The sequence below is a fragment of the Prionailurus bengalensis genome, chromosome B4 (assembly GCF_016509475.1).
Source record: "Prionailurus bengalensis isolate Pbe53 chromosome B4, Fcat_Pben_1.1_paternal_pri, whole genome shotgun sequence".
Classification (NCBI taxonomy): domain Eukaryota; kingdom Metazoa; phylum Chordata; class Mammalia; order Carnivora; family Felidae; genus Prionailurus; species Prionailurus bengalensis.
Genome location: NC_057358.1, coordinates 131,707,850 through 131,724,796, shown reverse-complemented (window position 1 = coordinate 131,724,796; position 16,947 = coordinate 131,707,850). Strand labels below are relative to the sequence as shown.

The window sequence follows — 16,947 nt, the reverse complement described above, 5'->3', positions numbered from 1 at the left end:
AGCCTAGGTGTCCACTCAGCGATGTTTTGAGCCTAGCCACGGGTCCTCCAGGGTTCTCTCCCCCTGTGTAGGCTCGGGGATCTCCTCCTTGCCAGGCCGGATTACAGTGGTGGCGGGTGGGACCCCCGTGGGCCAGACCTGTGGGAAGCAGGCCCTTGTCAAGCGGGGCTCTGGGCCTCAGCCCCAAGCCATATTCTGCTCCCCTCTCCAAGACCCGGGTCAGGGACTCCTCCCCAGAGGCCCATCCAGACCTCAGATGAATCAGCCTCCCACTCAGCTGCCATGGTGGTGACGTCACCCTGACCAATGTAATTGTTAGCTGGGATGGGTCTGTCGCTCCACCACCCAAGGGAAGGGGCAGGGTCTTAGTCACCTCTGCCACCCCTCAGTCCTTGGAGGTTGGAAAGAAGGGGCCTTTGGGGGTCCTATCCCCCCGGGCTTGGAATCCTGGCTTTCCCCCCACTCACTCAGCCCAGTGATGGGCCTCCCTGAACTTCAGTTTCCACATCTTAAAAACAGGGACAGGGGCACCTGGGTGGCTCAGTCCATTAAGCAGCGACTCTTGATTTCGCCTCAGGTCCTGAGCTCACAGTTGGTGAGTTTGAGCCCCGAGTCAGGCCATTCGCTGATAGCATGGAGCCTGCTTGGGATTCTCCCTCTCCCTCAAATAAAAAAACATTAAAAAAATTTTTAGGGGCTCCTGGGTGGCTCAGTCGGTTAAGCGGCCAACTGCGGCTCAGGTCACGATCTCGCGGTCTGTGAGTTCGAGCCCCGTGTCGGGCTCTGGGCTGATGGCTCAGAGCCTAGAGCCTGCTTCCGATTCTGTGTCTCCCTCTCTCTCTGCCCCTCCCCCATTCATGCTCTGTCTCTCTCTGTCTCACAAATAAATGTTAAAAAAAATTTTTTTTTAAAATAAGGATAATTCCTGAGTAATGTACAGAATTGTCGAATCATTATATCGTGCGCCTGAAACTAATGTAACACCGCGTGTTAATTATTCTCCAATGGAAAAAAAACATAGGGATAATTCTTGCTTTACAAAGTGGCTGAGAGGATTAAGACATAATGTGCCAGACCTTTCGGTCATCACTCATAAATTCTAATTATTGTTATCTGGTACGTGGTAAACATGAGGTAAAATGGATTAGAAACAGTGTGTATCCAGTTTCTTACCTGGGCCTTTTGGTAAATCGTGGAGGAGAGAAGCCCACTTGGGGATTCCCACCTCCTCAAGGACTTTCGGAGCCCCAGCCCAGAATGCCACCATGACCCCAACCGGGGCCAGCCTCACATCTTAGATCTGTTCAAGGCCGGAAGGCACATTCTTGGCCCAGAATGGGGACTCTCAGGCCACGTAGGAAGTGGCTGCCATGGGCCAGCCTGCCTAGCCAGACCTCTTGGCCCCTCACCAGCCCTGAGCTCCGTACATCCTGCCCTTTCCCCTGTGGGAAAGCAACTTCAGGAAAGGAAGGTTCCTTCCCTAAATCAGAGACTTGGCCTCAGGACCCACCCTGGCCCTCAAAGGCCGCCAGGACTCTGTCTTTAATACCCAAGAGGGTGCTTTTTTTTTTTAACGTTTATTTATTTTTGAGACAGAGAGAGATAGAGCATGAATGGGGGAGGGTCAGAGAGAGAGGGAGACACAGAATCCGAAACAGGCTCCACGCTCTGAGCCGTCAGCACAGAGCCCGATGTGGGGCTCGAACCCACGAACTGCGAGATCGTGGCCTGAGCTGAAGTCGGACGCTTAGCCGACTGAGCCACCTAGGCGCCCCCCAAGAGGGCTTATATCCCTGTACTCACCAGCCTAAGGGGCTCCCTTCAAGTCCCTGAAGACAGCCCCAGATCAGACCTTGATCCGGTTGCCATAATAATAACTTATACGGCACAGCCCTCTGGGCCCCCATTAGTCCAACTGTGGGTAGCCCATTTATAAGCTCGTTATCTGAGTCAGCTCACCACGATAGGAATAAGGACCTGCATGACCACTGCTGTGTGACGCAGCCCAGACGACTCACCCGCACGAGCCCCAGTTTCCTACCCTGTAACATAGGGATAATAAACTTTGCCTTCCCTGAATCCCAGGGTGGTGGGTAATCAGGTGAGATAATGGATAAAAACCTGCTGTGCATGGGGTGCCCGGCTGGCTCAGTCAGTGGAGTATACGACACTTGATCTTCAGGGTTGTGAGTTCAAGCCCCCTGTTGGGGGTAGAGCTTGCTTAAAAAAAACGAAGAAAGAGGGGCGGGGCACCTGGGTGGCTCGGTGGGCTGAGCCTCTGACTTCAGCTCAGGTCACGATCTCACAGTTTGTGGGTTCAAGCCCCGCGTCGGGCTCTGTGCTGACAGCTCAGAGCCTGGAGACTGCTCTGGATTCTGTGTCCCCTTCTCTCAGACCCTCCCCTGCTCACGCTCTGTCTCTCAAAAAATACAAACATTACAAAAAACTTTTTTATTTAAAAATAAAAGCTAACGTTCCTATTTGTCTCCCTCAATCCCGGCCCCAGTTGTCAGTTTGAAACGGACCCTTTCAGGGGCGCCTGGGTGGCGTAGTCGGTTAAGCACCGACTTCAGCCAGGTCATGATCTCGCGGTCCGTGAGTTCGAGCCCCGCGTCGGGCTCTGGGCTGATGGCTCGGAGCCTGGAGCCTGTTTCCGATTCTGTGTCTCCCTCTCTCTCTGCCCCTCCCCCGTTCATGCTCTGTCTCTCTCTGTCCCAAAAATAAATAAACGTTGAAAAAAAAAATTAAAAAAAAAAAAAAATGAAACGGACCCTTTCAGACCTTATACATGCATTTGTATGCAAACATGGACTCAAGGAACACCTGGGTGGTTCAGTCAGTTAAGCATCTGACGTCGGCTCAGGTCATGATCTCACAGTCCGTGGGTTCGAGCCCCGCAACAGACTCTGTGCTCCAGCTCAGAGCCTGGAGCCTGCTTCAGATTTTGTGTGTGTCTTTCTCTCTGCTCCTCCCCTGCTCACGCTCTGTCTCTCTCTCAAAATAATAAACATTTTTAAAAAACTAAAAAAAAAAAAACAAAACTGAAAGCGTTCTACTTCTAAAACCCCATTAAAAAAAAACAAAAACAAAAACCCACCCATGGTTTCGACAAATATTTACTGAGCACCTGCTTCCCAGCTTGAGCGCTCAAGGGGAGATAGGAGTAACAAGACAGGATTCCTGCCTTGATGGAGCTAACTTTCTAGCAGGGAAGGCAGGCAGGGGACAAGAAAACAAATCAACAAAGATAATTTCAGATGGTGAGTGGTGCTGGGAAAAAAAAAAATACGGCCAGACACCGTGATAGAGCCATGGAGACAGATGGGGCAGCCAGGGAAGGCATCTTTGAGCTGGGGATGCCAGCTGAATGACACCCATCCCCCCAGAAAGCAAGGGGCATACAAGCCAGTGAGAGAGGTCATGGCAGGTAGAGTTGGCAACTTTTTTAGTTTATTCCAGAGCAACAGCTGCAGGGGTCCCAGGAGCAGGGCAGGGGCTGGCTAGTCTGGTGCATGAGACAGACTCCTGGATAATCTTTGTCTAGCATGATAAAGGGCAGGGGAAGGGAAGCCCGGTGTCCAGAGGAGCTCCCAGACCACTGTGGGAATGGCCACGCCATTCCCACTGGCCATTCTTCCTGCCAACACGTTTTGCAGAAGGGCCACGGAGGAGGCAGAGGCAAAGACAGGATGCCAAAAACAGAACCAGGTTAGGTAGAAGAAGCTAACATAGGGGCGCCTGGATGGCTCAGTCGGTCGAGTGTCCAAATTCGGCTCAGGTCATGATTTCAGGTCATGGATTTGAGTCCCGCATCGGACTCTGTGCTGACAGCTAAGCCTGGAGCCTGTTTTGGATTCTGTGTCTCCCTCTCCCCTGCTCACTCTCTCTCTCTCTCTCTCTCTCTCTCTCTCTCTCTCTCTCTCTCAAAAATAAACAAACATTAAAAGAAGCTAAGATAGAATGAACACTGGTGGGAATGAAAGAGTGAATGACCAGGACCTCGTTTAGATTTGCTTTCCCACACAGATCACAAGGTACCTTTTGGAAAGATAAAAAGGGAGAGGGCTTGGAGGCACCCGGCTGGTTTAGACTCTTGATCTCCAGGTCAAGAGTTGAGCCCCATGCTGGGTGCAGAGATTAAGAAAAGGGGAAGGGGGAGGGGCGCCTGGGTGGCTCAGTAGGTTAAGCGTCAGGCTCTGGTCATAATCTCATAGTTTGTGAGTTGGAGCCCCGCATGGGGCTCTGTGCTGACAGCTCAGAGCCTGCTTCTGATCCTGTCTCCCTCTCTCTCTCCAAAATAAACATAAAAAAAACCCAAACAGGCTGGGGGGGGCGGGGGGGAAGGATTGCCCTGGAGGGGACGTGGAGAAGCTATGGGGAGAAAGAATTTCATCATTGCCCCCGGGCACCTCTGCCTATTGAGTTCACCTGATTCTGCGTCGGTTTGGAGGCTGGTGGATTGCTTCTAAAAGCCAGTGGTCCAAGGTGTGTGTATGTATGTGCGTTCCTGGGTGTGGGAGGGGATGCCTGCTGGCCCCGTTTCACCCACCACCTCTCTCCCCTGCAGCCTTGCCAGAAGACCCAGGACAAAGATGTCATCTAAGGTTCAATGTCAACACCTATAACACGTGGAGAGGATTCTGTCCTCCAAAATACTATCCCCGGGGCCCTGGGATGCACATACAAATATGTTGTTTGCTGACAGCAAAGCACTGGCAACAACCTAAACGCTCATTAGGAAGGGACTGGGTAATTACGTTTCAGCACAGCTTAAACAACAGAAAACCACACAACTGTTGACAAGAATGTCATGGAAATACATCTTCAAATGAAGTGAACAAAGCAAACTGCTCGAGGTATATAATAGGATCCCATTTTTGCAAAACAAAATGTATATGTATCTGATAGACCTAGCACATACATTTCTGCATCTAAACATTTACATGAGCCTACATATGGAATGTCTTTTTTCATAGGGAATTTTTAAACATCAGGAAGAAAGGATGCCTGCCCAAATGCTGTGGGTGGTTAATTTGGGGAGTAAGCCTGGGGACGTGGCAAGACTCACTTTTTAGAAGTCATTATGGTTTGAATTTGTAACAGCAGGTATAGTTTTTTAAAACAACAGCTTTGAGGGGCGCCTGGGTGGCGCAGTCGGTTAAGCGTCCGACTTCAGCCAGGTCACGATCTCGCGGTCCATGAGTTCGAGCCCCGCGTCAGGCTCTGGGCTGATGGCTCAGAGCCTGGAGCCTGCTTCCGATTCTGTGTCTCCCTTTCTCTCTGCCCCTCCCCCGTTCATGCTCTGTCTCTCTCTGTCCCAAAAATAAATAAATGTTGAAAAAAAACATAAAATAACAGCTTTGAGAGAGAATTCACATATGGTGAAGTCAACTCTGTTAAAGGGTACAGTGGTTTTTAATATATTCACAGAGTTGTGCAGCCCTCACCGCTACTTAGTTTGGAACGTTTTCATCCATCCCCAAAACTCTGTACCCATTGGCACTCACTGCCAACTTCCTCTCCTGCTCCTCCCAGCCCCAGGCAGTCACATTTTACTTTCTGACCCTCATATAAGTGGAATCACACAGCATTTAAGTGCTAAACTCTTCTTCTGCTCATAGTATTAACCAGTCATCGAAAAACAATCACTTTAACTTTCTCCCACCAACACAACCTTGTTTACAACGTAACCGGCATTGCTACAAGAAAATCGGGCTCTCGTTCGAAAACAAAACTGGCCTCGGGGCACCCGCGTGGCTCAGTTGGTTGGCTCAGGTTCTGATCTCATGGTTCACGAGTTCCAGCCCTCAGACGGCCTCTGTGCTGACAGCTTAGAGCCTGGAGCCTGCTTCAGATTCTGTGTCTCCCTCTCTCTCTGCCCCTCTCCCGCGCGTGCTCTCTCAAAAATAAATTTAAAAAACACTAAAAGAAACTTACAATTTTTTTTTTTTAAATAAGACAAAATTGGCCCCAAGGGAGGAAATTCGTCCACAAGGCACCAGGGGAACAAGGCGGATCGCTGGAAAGATGAGAAATCTGGGTAGATCCGGGGAAGCAAGTACAACTCTATAATGAAAAAATTGAAATAAGCCAAGGGAGCGGGATGTTGGAGCTGGGCCATCCCTCCCGTCTGCACCGCCTGGAGCCTCAGTACCCGTGGTTTTCTCATCGTACGCTTTCCTCCTTCTAAGCTTCTCTGCGTGCCGGATTCTATGGTTCTCCAAGTTCCATGGAGGTCTGATGGCTGTGCTTTTCTGCCCAGGCTGTGCCCCCAGGAATCAGGGCCCTGCCCGGGCCCTTGGCTCGGAGCTGCTCCCTGGGGGAGCCTGGCAGAGGTGGGGACAATAGGAGCATTGTGGGACCTCAGAGCTGGGGCCGGGGTGAGCTCGGGGGCCCTGGAATCCCAGCGATCCCAAGCCTTTCTTCAAAGGCCATGCTGCTCCCCACATATACACATTCAGGGAAAGCCCTCTGGGACTAGGCATGAGGGCTTGTATCTTTACCCTGAAACCAAACAACCTTCCAACTAAACTCTCCAGAACAGAGAAGACCACGTGCTGCCTGTCATTGGGAGGGTGCTCTCTGAGCCAGAAAATACTCCTACTTTGCCATCAAAGTAGGAGGCGAGGCGGGTCATTAAACATCCAAGCTGGCAAGGACCATCAGGACTAAATATCCACCTAGCAAAAGCCCCCTCCTAATACTGACGGGAAACTAGAGCCCAGGGAGGGGACGTGCTTGCCCAGAGTGGTGGAGGCACTTAGAGGGGACGCTGGGACTCTACCCCATCCCCCTGACCCTCGCTCTCTGTGCTACAGGCTGCTACCGTGCCCCTCACCCCTTCTGGCTGCCCCTGAAACGCCTGTGGCTGCTGTTCTAAACCTGCACAGGCTTCGAGGCCCAGCTCTGACATCACCTCCTCCCTGAAGCCACAACTCCAGGCCATCTTCACAGAATCTCACCCTTACAATTAGATGGAACCTAGAGGGGACAAGCTTGCTGATTTCAGTGAGGAATTTCCACACGCCTCCCCTGGAGGCGCTGACAGACCAGTGTGGAAGACAGGTATGTAAACAATTGCAATAAACATTCACAGAAAGACAAGGGATACGATGGAGGAATAAGAAATAAGAAACAAGCAAAGGGCAACAGGGCTTCCAGAAGGAGCCTCTCATCTCCTGCCTGGGGACTGAGGGTATATCCCGGACGGCTGCATGGAGAAGGCGGTATTTGGATGGTTGTTCACACTGTGTGGCATTTATTTGTGCATATATGTCTCTTCCCAGTAAAATGTGAGATCCTCAGTAATACTGACAGCTCACCTTTACTCAGCACACATCACATATGGCAGACATTGTGTGTGTGTTGTTTTTGTTGTTAAAGTGCATTACCTCTTTGATTCTCCGAGACAACTCTGTAGGCTTGGGACTATCACATGATCCCCATTTACTGATTAAAAGGATAAGGTTTTGAGAGTTTAGAGCCTATTTGAAGCCACACTGCCTGGCTCTAACTCCACAAAGAACTTTCACCACGAAGATGTGTCACTGGTGTACTGGGGCAGGCAATGTGTCCAGTTCACCACGGCACAACTAAGTTTGCGCCTCAATTCACTCCTTGTTACCTACCCATGGGCTTGGTGAGCAAGAACCCTTCCCAGATCCCCAGCTCCCAGCCTCCAGAGGCCCTGTCCACAATGCCAGAGGCCAACCCTGGACAGGGAGCCCCCAAGGCCTCCAGCCCAGGCGTTTTTGCGACTTTCCATCTCGCCTCTGACTGCAATAAACATGATTCTTCTAGCAGGGTTCCTGCTCGGATGCTGATCTAGCATTCAAGACCCTAACAGCTGGGCTCCTGCTGCTCCCCAGGAGAGACTCTGGGGCAGAAATTTGACAGGAAGGAGCAGCAGGGAGACTGGAAGGCCTGACTTAGAGCGGAGTCGGTCAGCAAAGTGGCCCTGCTAATGCTTGGGCTCTTCGGCAGCAACCGAGGGGTTATGGTGGAGATTGGGAAGGCTGCAGCCCTCCTGGCTGCACCTCGTTACCCACCTGGCCAGCTCTGCGGGTGAAAAGCAATGCAAGCAGAATAGAAAATGGTTTTGGAGCCTTTCTGACACAGGAAGGCCACCTCTCCCCCAAGGACCAGTTGACAGGGAAGGGGACTGTCAGAGCCTGGAAAAGGACTGTCTCCCACTTACCTGACTATCTACACAGAACTGCAAGCAAGGCAGCTCTTCCTGTCTGAAACAGAAAGTGACACTTTTCTGTGGAAGCTCTGAAAGTTGCTTCTTCCTCTAAACAGAGGTTAGAGAGGGTACGCCTCACCTCCAGGCGACACAGTACAATGCAGCTGGGGACAGATGTGACACTAGACACCCTCCAGCTTTATATGCTAAGGCCGAGAGGGCCCGGGGAGGCAGGTGGGGGAGAATTACTCTGAGGACAGAATTACTCCCCACTTCTGAGGACAGAAGCAGAGGCTCGGAGAAGTTGAGCAACGCACCGGAAATGTCCTTGCTTACCAGGGGGGCGGTGTCAGGACTGGAACCGAGGCTCCCTGCCCCATCCTAACCAAGACTGACTAGAGAGGAGTCCACTGGCCCCCGGGGGACATAAGGGGTGGGGGTGAGGGCAGAAGGGAAGTACCTTGATCTTGATCAAGCTGCTGCATAAGGGATGGGTGGGGCCAGAAGTAAGGAAAAGCTGGGAATTTCAGCTGCAGGCTTGACAGGAATGTGGAGCCACAGGAACCAGGATCATTTGCAGCTTCCCATAGCCCCTTCCCTCCGGAAAACATCAGGAAATTGCTGGTGGCTATGGACCTTCAGGTTGCCACCCCCCTCCCCCGCCCCAGCCTTTTCCTGATGCCCTTCCCCCACAGTGAAGGCTGGCTCCCGGCTCCCAACCAGAGCAACAGCTCCCTCCAGCCCATCCCCAGCCTGCAGGGCAGGCTGGGGGTGGGGATGAAAGGCCACTGTCAGGAGCCAGTGCAGGCACAGCCACAACTTCCATTGGCCAAAGACTGCTGGATAGTACAGACATTCATCCTTTATTCATTCTATGCCTCTGCGTTCTAGAAAGGATTTAAGGCACACTCCATCATTTATTCATACTTGCGTTATTTCATTCAATCCCCTCACTCCCTCAGGCACTCGCCGTTCATTCAACGAATTCTCACTATGCAAAGGCCACTGCTAAGCCCTGTCTTTCCTCATGTGTTCTTGGGACTCCTGGCCCATCTGAATCCTAGTATGTTACCCAGAATGCTGCAGCCCTCGGGACAATAGCTGGTCTCACTGCCTCATTTTGCAGACGAGGAGGCGACCGGTGGCCACCCAAGGTCAAGGCCGTATTGGGAAGAGAAGCCCCATCTTGGGCTCGCGGCCCAGTGTATGAGGAAGCCAGAGACACCGTAGAAAGGAAGCCAGGACCTCCAGAAGCTGGTCTATGTACTGAGAAACGAGCTCTAGCGTCGGGGCCTGAAGAACGGGGTTCCAGCCCCAGCTCTTCACTGCCCAAATCCTTACACCCTGGTCATCTCCACCTGGATGCCCCACAGGGCCCTCGAACTCGTGTCCAAACCCAGGTCTCCACCCATGCCTCCTGCTCCTAACCTGCTCCTCCTACCCCCCACCTGAGTCCACGATCGTCCCAGCTGCAAAAGCCAGAGGACTGGGCATCTGTCTCCCCTCCACATCCACCCATCTACCGAGTCCTGTCCTCTGTAACCTCCCCAGATCGCTCCTGAATTCTTCCACTTCCCCCCATGCCTGCTGCTGCCACTACACGAGGCCCAGCTCCTCTGTGGCTGGGCTACTCTAGACAAGTGTCTCAGCCTTTCTGTGAACTGGTCTCTTCAGCGTCTCTACACACACCTGCTTTCGGGGCACGGAGAACAAGGAACGGAGGAAGCCCCTGGGTGAACCTGGAGGCCGGGGGTCCCAGCTCCACCATGAACTAGCCATGTTGATCCACACGTGACTTCCAAGGTCGCAGCCAGCTAATAATGGCCTTCACTGCCTAATCACACAATGGCCAGGCGCTAAGAGCTTTGTGTAACTTAACCAACAAACAATCCTGAGGTAGGTGCGTGAGATAGTGAGGCGCTAAGTAACTCGGCCCACGATTACAGTTTGGGGAGTCGGGATTCAAACCCAGATCTGACCGAACCCAAGCCCACACACTTTGCCATGCTGCCTTCTCTCACCGGCGCACAACTTTGGTAACTGGCACCACCCAGCGCTCTCCGTTGCCTACCAAAACCTGTGCTCCCCTTATGTGTGGGAGGATTATAACCCTGCTTCTTCCATTCTGGGCAAGCTGGAATACAACTCCTGCAAGTTGGCTGCAGCTGCCGAATGCCCTGCATTCCTCGCGCGGTACCAGGCGGAGTTCAGCTGTGCCTGCCCCCTCCCGAGGGCTGCTGGCCGTCCAGCACGACTGCTGGGCCTGGACCAAGCTACTGGGAAGTGGCCCCGCGCCAGGCGCTCACACTGGGTCTGTGTGACCTTGAGCTCCTGAAATGGCCCGTCTCCTGGCACAGTAAGAAGAGTGCCGACAGGCTGTGTCAGGCACAGCACACCTTGACCTGGCACCACTTTAATGACGGAGACCGGAGACTCTGACATGAGCTACAAGGGACTCTGGAGTTGAATCCAAAACAAGTTAGCCCCGGGGGCGGGGAGGCGGCTCGGGTGGGTCTAAACTCCTGAGCCACCACACCCGATGTCAGGACTGGCGGTGGGGGAACGGCCTCAGAGGCGGTGCTGGGCCAGGGCACCAGAGGCAGGCACCGCAGTGGGGGGAAAGGCCTGGCTGGCACCGGCCTGGCAATCATGACGCGCGGCAGGATCCTGACTCTGCCACTTGTTAGGATCCAGCAAGGTTAACAGATGAAGAAGTGCTTGCAAAGCAAGCAGGAGCTCCGTGAATGTCTGGACTTATTACATATTAACAGAGAGGCGGCTTTGGGTTTTTTTCCCCTCTTTGGGAGTGGGGCCAAGTTGTCGGCTGGCTGTCCCAGAGACAGTGCAGCCTGTAGAACTGGGCTGACCCGGGTTCAATCCTTGGCTCCACTCTAGCTCCGGCCTGGTGAAAACATCCCCCTCTCACTCTCAGTCACTGTCCTCATAGCCTATACCTGACCGGGAGACTCAGCCGCCTCCGGCCTCCCTTCCTCCGGCCCCCTGGCTCACCCTGCTCCAACTGGCCTTTTCACATTCTCTCAACACACAAAACACGCTCTGGCCTCGTGGCCTGTGTGCTCGCAGCTTCCTCTTCCGGGTACACTCCTCCCACAGGTGGCTCAACGTTTGCCTCCTCGCCCCCTTCAGGTCTCTGCCCAAATGACACCCGGCAGCGGGATCTTTTCTATCGAATCCTATTCAAAATGCCAACTCCTATCTTTGACTCTCAAGGAGGGGCTTCCGCCCCGAAGGCCATACTGGTGCCCACCTCAGGGTGACCTGGCACTCCCACAGCCGTTCCATCGCACGACCCGGGAAGACAGCTTCATTTCCAGACAAGGCTACCGGCCCAGAGGGGTCACACAGCATACCAAGGACACAATTCACACTTGAACCCAGGTGTCAATGGCTCTTTCCATGTTAAGCTCCCTCACCATCTGAAAACTCAAACAGAACCAATCACACACCAGGTGAGTGCAGTCTAGCTCGAGAATTCCTAGCAACCCAGTCACCCGACACACAGAGCAGCCTCACTATTTGTGTCTTTCCAAGTTCCAGGAAATACGCCTTCACTTTAGGGCTTATGCGCCATGTAGATTTTTATGGCTGGTCTATTGCTGTTTCAGACCTCTCCCTGCTGGCCTCAGGGTAGGACTTTCTAAAGTCAAAGTAGGTATGCGACACAAAAGATCTGTTTTCACTACCCAAACTATTTAGTTTGGACAAACTATCTTGGACATACTATTTAGTTTGGACTGATCTTGGACAAACTATTTAGTTACCCCAATCTCTTTCCTCAACAATAAAATCAAGATACCTGGCTCCGGAAAAAGTAAGATAATGCATAAATTTTATACAGACCTGAGGATTTGCTCATGAATACAAAGTTTCTGCAGCAACAAGAACCCCTGATCTTTTGGGGCGCCTGGGTGGCTCAGTCGGTTAAGTGTCTGACTCTTGATTTAGGCTCAGGTCATGATCTCATGGTCCTAAGATCAAACCGCGTGTAAAGCTCCGCACAAGTCTGCTTGGGATTCCCTCTCCCTCTCTCTCTGCTTCTCCCCAACGCGTGCGTGCTCTCTCTCTCAAAATAAATAAACATTTTTTTAAAAAAAGACTTAAAGAAAGCACATCTGATCTTTGACTAGGTCAAGTGAGATGCCAGAGATAACCATCTTCAGTGAAATTTTCAATAATCATAGATCTGTATTCTCTGTGCTGTTAGAAGATTAGAAATTGGTTCTGAAAACAGTGTAGACTGCTAGGTTTGGAAGTAGCTCTTCTCAGAGAAGCCCCCAAGATGGCAGATCCCACGTGGGCATGTAAGGAAGAAATGGCAGAGAGAGTGAAAAACAGACCCTACTCAGTCGTGACTGGCCATAAAGGTGCTGACAGGCAGCCGTTTCAAACTCACGGAGGGTAGGAGAGGCTGCACACAACACAGGTCAAGGTTTTCAGTGGGAGGAATCAAAGACATGGCAGAAGATGGCAGAAAAAAGTAGTCTGGAGCCGAGTCTTGGCTTTTTTATAACTATATGACCTTGATCAAGGCACTTTACAACCCGAGTCTGTTTCCTCACCAGCGAAGTGAGGCTACTATTGCTGAACCCGCGCTGTAAGGCGGGAGCAGCATACACAGCTTCCTCTTAGCTCGGTTCAGGTTCAGGACAGTAGGAGGGGTCCAAGTTTCTCCCCAAGACGCAGCACTTCAGCTTTCATGCATGCGAATTGTGACAGGTCACTAATGCTCACAGGATTCTTGAGAGGGGTCAATCAGATACCAACCGTGAAAATGTCCCACAAACTGTGAGTTCAATTTAAACACCAGTAACTGACGCATCAGGAGAAAATCAGAGGAAATCACATACCGTTGCCCTCAACCACAGATTCCCCCCAACAATGATTAGATGACAAATCTGGCTCCAAAGAAGATCGTTTACTGAGGCCTATTTAAAACATTTCAGTCCTGAATTCAAATAAACTTCAACTCAGCTGAACAGCTGATGGCCGATCCAGGTAAAGGCTTCACGGTGACAAAAATACACCCCACCTACAAAGACATCAGAGTAGGTTCCTAAGAACAGTGTGAAAATACTCAGGGTCTCTGTCCCATCTTCTTCAGAGTTCGATTGAGCTAGAAGAAAGAGAAAAGCAAAGTTAGCTATGGAGATTTCACCAACCCTGTTCCTGCAGGGCACACGATCACCAGGCCCAGCCCCTGGGCCGCCCTTCTGAAGTCAGGGAGGGCGTCTCTGATGCGGGCATAGGTGTCCGCTGTGTGTGTATACAGCCTCAGTTAGGGGCTCCAATCCTGACACCTGTGGCCGTGCGCAATTAATTCATGCAGACTGGGGGCTCCTGGGTGGTTCAGCCGGTTCAGCGTCTGGCTCGCTTTCAGCTCAGGTCATCTCTCATGTTTCGTGAGTCTGAGTCCCACATCAGGCTCTAAGCTGACAGCACGGAGCCTGCTTGGGTTTCTCTCTCCCTCTCTCTCTGCCCCTCCCCTGCTTGTGCTGTCTCTCAAAATAATAAACTTAAAAAAATTTCATGCAGACTGTTCTTCTACCTGTCCTTCACACAGAATGTGCGCGCGCGCGCGCGCGCACACACACACACACACACACACACACACACACACACACACCCTACATGGCTTGGCCCATTTTCTAGGCCTCAGAGAGGCTAAGCCTGCCAGGGCCTCCTGCAGGAGGAGCCAGGTGACAGGGACCAGAGTGTTTAACAGTGACCTCTGCTGGAGGACTCAGAACACCAGGACGAAGTGGCTCCAGCTATGGCCACAGAGACCCCCACGTTGCACCCTGCACCCTCCTAGTGTTTGGCCTGTCCCACAAGACCTCGCCCAGGGCAAGATGTGGAATGCACCCAGTCTGTCAAAACACAGCTTCCTGTCCCCTGCCTGCAGAAACCGGCCAGACCTGTCTAAGAGAGTTACTGCCACATGGGGAGGGATGGGTAAGAGCAGGCAGTGAGTGAATCCGCCCATATTAGGAAATACCAGGGAGGCAGAGAGAGAGGAGAGCCGGCCACCCGCAGAGAGGGATCTTGGAAAGAGATGCTCTGGAGAAGGCTGACACAGCATCTGCTACAGGCCCAGCCCCACTCCCCAAACCCCAAGCAGCCGGCCAGTCTAGCTCAGAAACTTCAAGGGCCAACTTGGGGCTTTGTTGAAATGAAAATTTTTAAAACTTCCTAACTCCCCGACCAAGGTCCTAACCTCGGTCCCCAGCCCACACACCACACTCTCTCAGATTTCTCACCTCCTCAAATTTGTGAATCTGCCGGATGAAGAAATCCCCATAGCGCCTGGCAACCTTGGTGTCTGCGATGTGGATCATGTCCTGCGGAAAAAGTAGAATCAGAGAGGGGCAGTGAGGTAGAGCCACTAATGGACTTGCAAGTAACCATGCTGCTAAATAACCCCCTACCGTGCTTTTCAAAAGCAAATAGGTGTGTGTTTTGGGGGGGGGGGGGAGCCTATAGGGGAGCGTAACCAATTGATAGCAGCTTTCTTTCTTTCTAAACGGTTGATTTTTATTTTCTTCCTGTTAATTCATTTATTTTTATTTTCTCCTTTTTAATTTTTTTTATTTCAGAGAGAGAGAGAGAGAGAGAGAGAGAGAGAGAGTGAGTGAGTGAGAGAGGGCCTGCGCGCCCATGAGCTGGGGGTGGGGTGGGGAGGGGAGAGGGAAAGGAGAGCAAGAGCCAGAGAGAGGGAGACCGACAGAATTCCAAGCGGGCTCCATACTCAGCACGCAGGGCTCAATCCCACAACGCTAGGATCATGGCCTGAGCCAAAATCAAGAGTTGGACACTCAAATGACTGAGCCACCCAGGCACCCCATTTATTTTTACTTTCAAGGTTTTTTAAATTTCATTTTTATTTATTGTTTTTATTTTTTTAATGAATAGGACTCTTTCGGCAATAAAAACATTTAAAACAGTATTTTATTCTTCTTCTTTTTTTTTTTTTTTAAGATTTGTTATTTTAGTAATCTCTATACTCAACAAGGGCTTGAACCTACACAAGCCTGATATAAAGAGTCCCATGCTCCACTGACTGACCCAGCCAGGCATCCTCAACATTTTATTCTCAACACTGTTTGGGAGTGTAATGTTTCAAATTAGTCCAGATTTTAAATTGTGTGTTTTAGCTCAAATGTGGTTGAACACCAATTTACTTGTAAATTCCTACATAATCTAGGTTAAGGCCCAAGAACCTTCTGAATCTCTTTGAGAGGACTTTTTCAAGTCAAGGATGAAAAAAGAAAAGCCAGAAAGACAGAAAAGCAGGGGTGCCTCACTGGTTCAGTCAGTGGAACATGCAACTCTTGATCCTGGGTTATGAGTTCGGGCCCCAGGCTGGGTGTAGAGATTACTCAAAAATAAAATCTTTACTGAGAACAAAACAAAACAGAAAGCAGTATTTTGCCAAAGATGAACCTGAACCAGTAAGAGGAACAATAATAAAAGAAAAATATCCCCCAAATTTTTTTCACATATGGACTTATTAATCAGTATTAACTTACAATATGAATATAATAAATCATGACAAAATTTTATCTGTAATAACTAAATGGCTAATTCTTGGGAGAAGCGTTTACTTGTATCTGTGTATGTATATATATACATTACCATATAGATCTACATACAAATATTTCTTTACACACACACACATTTATATAAAGAAAAGAAATCTCCATGCCCTACGTGGAACTTGAACTCACAACCCTGAGCCCAAGAGTTGTATATTCTACTGACTGAGCCAGCCAGACGCCCCGGGAGAAGTATTTTATTAAAGACCATCCAGATAGTTGGGACTAGTTCAGCTGGGTCACAAAGAGACGACAGAGGGATGGACCAGGTTACTGACATTGCCAAAGAATGTGTATATGTCAGGTACTGGGAATAAACTCAAAAAGGACTTTAGGTAGTTGATGTAATGCTGCAAGGGACAGTTCTGACTTTTAAAAGCACGAATAAAACACTGGAAAACTTCCAATTCCGATGTTTCTACTTTTGGTTCACGTCAGAGATAGCTAAGTTCTGCCAAACATTAAGTCTTCCAAAAGTCATAAACTCCGAATGACACGGTTTGTTTAGCAAGATGAGCTTTCAAAACAAACTACCCAAATTGACCCAGCAATTCCACAAGTAGGTATACACCCAAGAGATTATGTGCACACAAAAATTCACAGCAGTGCTATATCCACAATACCCAAAAGGCGAAAACGATTCAATGTCCATCAACTGATGAGTGGATGAATAAAGCGGTATATCCATACGGTAAAGTATTTTTCGGCCTTAAAAAGGAATAAAGTACTAATACATGCTACAACTTGATGCAACTTGAAAACACATCCAACGAAACAAGGCAAACACAAAAGGCCACATATTTTATGATTCCATGTATAGGAAATGTCAAAAAATAGACAAATCCAGGGGCACCTGGGGGGCTCGGTTGGTTGGGCACCCGTGATTCTCTCTCCCTCTCTTTGACCCTCCCTTGTTCGCATGCGTGCTCTCTCACGCTCAAATAAACTTTAAAAAAAAAAAAGTGAGAGAGAGATAAATCCACAGAGACAGAAAGCAGACTACTGGTTTCCCAGGAACTAGGGTACAAGGGGAACTGGGAATGACCACTAATGAGTAGAAGCTTCTTTCGGGGATGTGGGAAATGTTGCAGAATTAGACAGTGGAAATGGTTGTGTGACACTATGAATATACTAATAACCATGGAATTA

The 16,947-nt window shown here is 50.4% G+C and overlaps 1 protein-coding gene across 2 annotated transcripts in view; it reads right to left on the bottom strand.

The window, feature by feature from the left end:
- Window positions 1-13,106: 13,106 nt before the first annotated feature.
- EIF3L (eukaryotic translation initiation factor 3 subunit L) overlaps window positions 13,107-16,947 on the bottom strand; it is a 28,237-nt gene continuing 24,396 nt past the window's right edge. For both annotated transcript variants that reach the window (XM_043562541.1, XM_043562542.1), the window contains 2 exons: window positions 14,464-14,544; window positions 13,107-13,319 (listed from right to left, as the gene is read on the bottom strand). In XM_043562541.1, coding sequence (XP_043418476.1) covers window positions 13,281-13,319; window positions 14,464-14,544 — 120 coding nt within the window. In that variant the 3' untranslated portion in view covers window positions 13,107-13,280. The remainder of the gene's footprint in view (window positions 13,320-14,463; window positions 14,545-16,947) is intronic.